This window comes from the organism of the source record quoted next, unplaced genomic scaffold, assembly GCF_019419815.1.
Source record: "Pyrus x bretschneideri cultivar Hongxiangsu unplaced genomic scaffold, Pyrus_bretschneideri_v1 Contig53, whole genome shotgun sequence".
Lineage (NCBI taxonomy): Eukaryota > Viridiplantae > Streptophyta > Magnoliopsida > Rosales > Rosaceae > Pyrus > Pyrus x bretschneideri.
Window position 1 is genome coordinate 2231094 of NW_025999791.1, and position 4592 is coordinate 2235685.

General features: G+C 36.1%; 1 protein-coding gene across 1 annotated transcript; it reads right to left on the reverse strand.

Annotated features, from left to right (window-relative positions):
* On the reverse strand, window positions 1-3517 carry LOC103968072 (amino acid transporter ANT1). Its single transcript, XM_009381407.3, has 3 exons — window positions 2942-3517; window positions 1331-1978; window positions 1-549 (listed from the first exon to the last, which is right to left on the reverse strand). The coding sequence occupies exons 1-3, from the start codon at window positions 3152-3154 to the stop codon at window positions 139-141; spliced, it is 1272 nt and encodes a 423-aa protein (XP_009379682.2). The 5' UTR covers window positions 3155-3517; the 3' UTR covers window positions 1-138.
* Between the last annotated feature and the right edge of the window lie 1075 nt (window positions 3518-4592).

The following is a 4592-nucleotide window of genomic DNA, read 5'->3' on the forward strand; positions in this document are numbered from 1 at the left end:
TTGGACTGAAGAATTTTATACACTGGTGGTACATCGAATATTGGAATCCAGATACAGATTACAGTTCTTCTGCTTCCCCATTGTACAGTTTGTATTCATATATCTCTTACTTGTACAATACTAATTACAACAAGCGATTCAAACGCCAACTACGGCATTGTAAACGCCGTATGCGGCAAAAAGCATTCCGCAGAATAATATGCAACAATCCAAGGTTCCTTGCCACAATTTTAGGGAAGAACTCAACAATGCTAAGTGAAATGAAGCAGGTAGAACAAATGAGATCAGTGCACATACGGTACTTCCCACGAGCGACGCAAATACTGCAAACCCTGGAACGCACGAGGCCAAGACCGCCAATACGATCACCACTATTGCTCGACTCACGTATACTGCAAACCTTCCTAGCGGCGGCGTCGTCGAATAATCGTCATTGTCATCATGAGCTTTCTGAAACCATTTTCCTTTTACTAACTTTCCTTCTATGATCTCGTTTATCGGGTGTAGCATGATTGGGAAGGTAAATATTAGCCCCAAGCACAAACCAATCTGTTGTCAGTCAGCACAATGATCAGTGAATATATCCTTCTACAGTTTTTCAAGGTATAACTGAAAGGAAAGACATTCCTGCATCGATCTAGTCATATGTCATGATTACTAGTTAAACGCCCATACATCTTATCAAGAGAAACTCAATACATTGGAAGTTATAACCCATCAAGCAACCATGAAACCGTATTTTCCACCAAGGATTCGACACAATATATAGTCAAAGTACATTGTCACCAAGTCTCAATTCAGCTATTAGGTCTCATATATGATTTCTAAATCACGATATTATTGCTTACTTATTAGAGAAAGAAAACAAAAGGACTCCACAACCTCTCATATCAGATTACATAACAAGTACTTCCCCTATACTTAAAGATACATCCTACATGTATTAATTTATTTTTATTTCCATATCAAATACTTTTTAGAATGGAAATTATAAGCAAACGAAAAGACCGTGATGAAAATGAAGTATTGAACCCAAGTGTGGGACGAATACAACGATATATAGCTTGGCAGTGAAACTATTAATTAAGCTTCTAGGAAGCAAACAAGTGATTTGTTGTCATCATATTTATTAACAATAGCAAGGACTTTTCTAGAGTTAGTTTAAGTTCATCTTCTTGCCAAAAAAATTTATGAGCGAATTAAATGAAAAGTTTGTTCCTTTTCATTTTTCTATCCAAAATTCAAGACAATGAAAGTAAGCAAGTGCATGTAAAAGTTGAAAGAATGATAAGCGTTGACTAGTATAACATGGAAGGTTGGAGTACACTACCTGAACCACCATGGCAGACCAATTGTGAGGGAGATTGAGAGTGACAATTTCGAGGGTTTGATCACCATAAGCCATGTAACCGGCGAATCCGAATAAACAATAGACAAGGGTTATCCCTGTGAAAGCCTGAGCAAGCAACCTTGGGAATGTACTTTTGTCCCGCATAGAACCTTCCAGTGCTAATGTCATTCCAAACCCCTCAAAACAGAACACCGCCATGCCTCCTGCAAATGGCAACCCTCCTATACTTGATGTGATCGCTGTCCTATCCCTAAAAGAAAACTCGCCCTCCACTGCCTGCTGTATGTCTTCTTTCACCACAAACGCCATAGCCAACACATTGCATACTGACGCAAAGACACTGAAGGGTGCTAAAGCTGATAGACTGCCTATCCAAGACAACCCAATTTCGACTGGAACTAATAAAAATATACAGGAAGCAACTGAGAAACCGTGGCCATTCAACATCGACGAAAGGTTTTGTCCAATAAATACAAGGTACGCCACGGAACCTCCACATTGGGCAATCAGAATCAAGGATTCGGTTATATAACGACCTGTTCTTCCCATGCATCCATGCCCCAAATCACCATAAGTTTTTTTACCTGATGAATTTTCTTCTGATGCCAACTTATCCCTACATTGCACCTATTCATTTTCACGACATCACAACATAAGAGTTTAAATTCAAACTTTGCCTCATCCCCAACATTAAAATAACCAAAAATCAAATTACGGCATCATAGAGATGTGAATCAAGAAAAGAAAAAAGAATTCTACTTTACTCTAAGGAATCGTTCAATTCCGTTACAATTAGCAGGTTACATTGCAATTTGAACGATTGATCAGGTGATGATTGTTCAAATGTGTGGTTCAAAAGAATAATGTTGTACTCTAGCAGCATAACATGTCACATCTAACAACATAGCACGTCACATAGTCTAAAGTAATGTCCAAATGAACTAGTTAATAGCACGGATAAAATTCTGTCAAACAACATAACATATCGAATCGTCACGTCACATAGTCTAAAGTAATGTCCAAATGAACTAGTTAATAGCACGGATAAAACACTGTCAAACAACATAACATATCGAATCGTCAAACGCTTGTTTGGGATTGCTTCTTGAAGAGCTAAAAGCACTTTTTGGCAATCAGAAGTGCTTCGTTAACATATAAGTTCAGAAGTGTTTACGGATCTTAGAAGTGCCTTGTGAAAAATGCTTCTTCAAGAAGGAGGAGCACTTGGATTTTTAATATAGACTTGAATGTCTCTAATGAAAGTGCTTGTAGCAGAAACGCTTATAAACATAAGTGCTTCCCATGGAAGCTGTTCTAAATTAATGTTAAAACAATCTAACAATAAACGATCACGCAATATAACATGTTAAACGATCATCTAACAACATAACATGCCATTTAGTCGAGCAAAATACCATATTGATTAGTGTAACATAGCAAATAATCACACAAACATAACATTGCACACGTATTAACTAAAACCAAACGAATATCTTAAGTCAGGATTTGTATAAGTATTCTTTATAATTATATAATTTCTTATAAATTCTAAAAAATGGAGGGAAGAGAAGGGAATTGAGGAAAACTGACAAGGAGGAGCATGCAGTAGTAGGTGGAGAGGCCAGCAATCATGACCCCAAGAGAGCCAGCGAGCCAACCGGCGATTCTCAAAGCGAAGGGGAGGCCCAAAACGCCAGTGCCGACAACTGAAACAATAATATTTCCGAGCGTCTGCGCCGTCGAAGCCCCAGCCGGCCTGTCCAGCAGAGGAACCCCCTTGCTTTCTACCCCTCCACCTTCCATTGTTTCTCACAGTGAGAGCGAGAGAGAGGGGGAGACTTATAATTATGGAAGAGTAGATATTAATAAAATTGGGATTGGTGATAAGGGACGAACGATATTAAACAGGATCTTCTCCGGATCTTTTGACGAGGATTTTGAAGATTGGTAAATCTGATGCTTGTCAAGTAATTTTTGTATTTAATTTTAAATAAAAATATTTAAAATAATTTATGATATTACGATGTACAATAAAATAATGAATTTTCAGCATTCTCGCAAAAACAATCCGGCGAAGATCCGAATTCGAACAATATGGGATCTGGTTGCATTTTTTTTGTCAATTTTCCATTTGATGGGAGTGGGGATGGGTGTGAATCCAATCGGAAGTGCACTCATTGCTCTCCAATGGCTCTCTTGAGACGGAGACGTATATGGGTGGGAGATTCCGTAATATGTACGTGTGTCGGATTCTTTGGCATGCCACGTGCTCGTCTTTCCTGTCACGTTATACAGCTAGATTTTTGTAGCTGATGTGTTTGTTTCTTTGAGTAAAAGATTCCAACCTCTAGAGTTGTTTTACACATACTTTATGAGAAATATAATTTTTATTTTTTTTTATTAATATTGTACCTAAATTTTTTTATAGAAGAAGTTATTTGTTTTGACGGAAATGGCAGACATCTGAAAATCAAAAGTTGACGGTAAGGAAGGAGAAGGAAAGAGGGAAAATAACTTTAGAGGGCAGTGATAAAATGACATGACTAAGAAATTCAGAAGAAAAAAATTTGTTTGTGTAAAATAATTTATTAATATGTAATATAGATAATGATTTCTTTCATAGGACAAAAATATATTTATTTTTATGTGTTTGAAATAAAAATGATCAATTTTCAAATTTAGTTATTGAATTGTCAAGATCTAATCAGTTATTGAGTTTCTTTCTTATGTCTTCAATACCTATTATTTGACTATTGATGATAAATATTTAATTGACATATCGTTGATATTTAATTTCAATTCTTCAACAATAATAAAGTATTATCTTATTAAACGGGGTTTGTTATACGACTTGTAGAAAGTTACTGTGCTCGATTTTGCGCCAAATCCAACAATTAAAATTTTGATTTTTCATCTTTTCCTTTTCTTGACATTAGCAATGTGGATGAAGAAAGTAAGTTCGGTGTAGAAAAATATTAGATGAGTTCAAATAAAATTTCTCTTGTTTATATAGTTTCTTTTTTCATTTATACAACAATATTGGAGAGTCTAAATTTTAACTAAGTCGTACAATGCGTTAGTTATAATTAGATATCTAAATACCACTCTAACATAAAAGTAAACAACATGCTACCCATCACCGTCAAATCGTGAGCATCACCGCCACATTATGTTCTCGCACGAAAAATATCGTCATTGAATGATAAGAAACATATGATTTGATAGATCCACCAATGTTTAT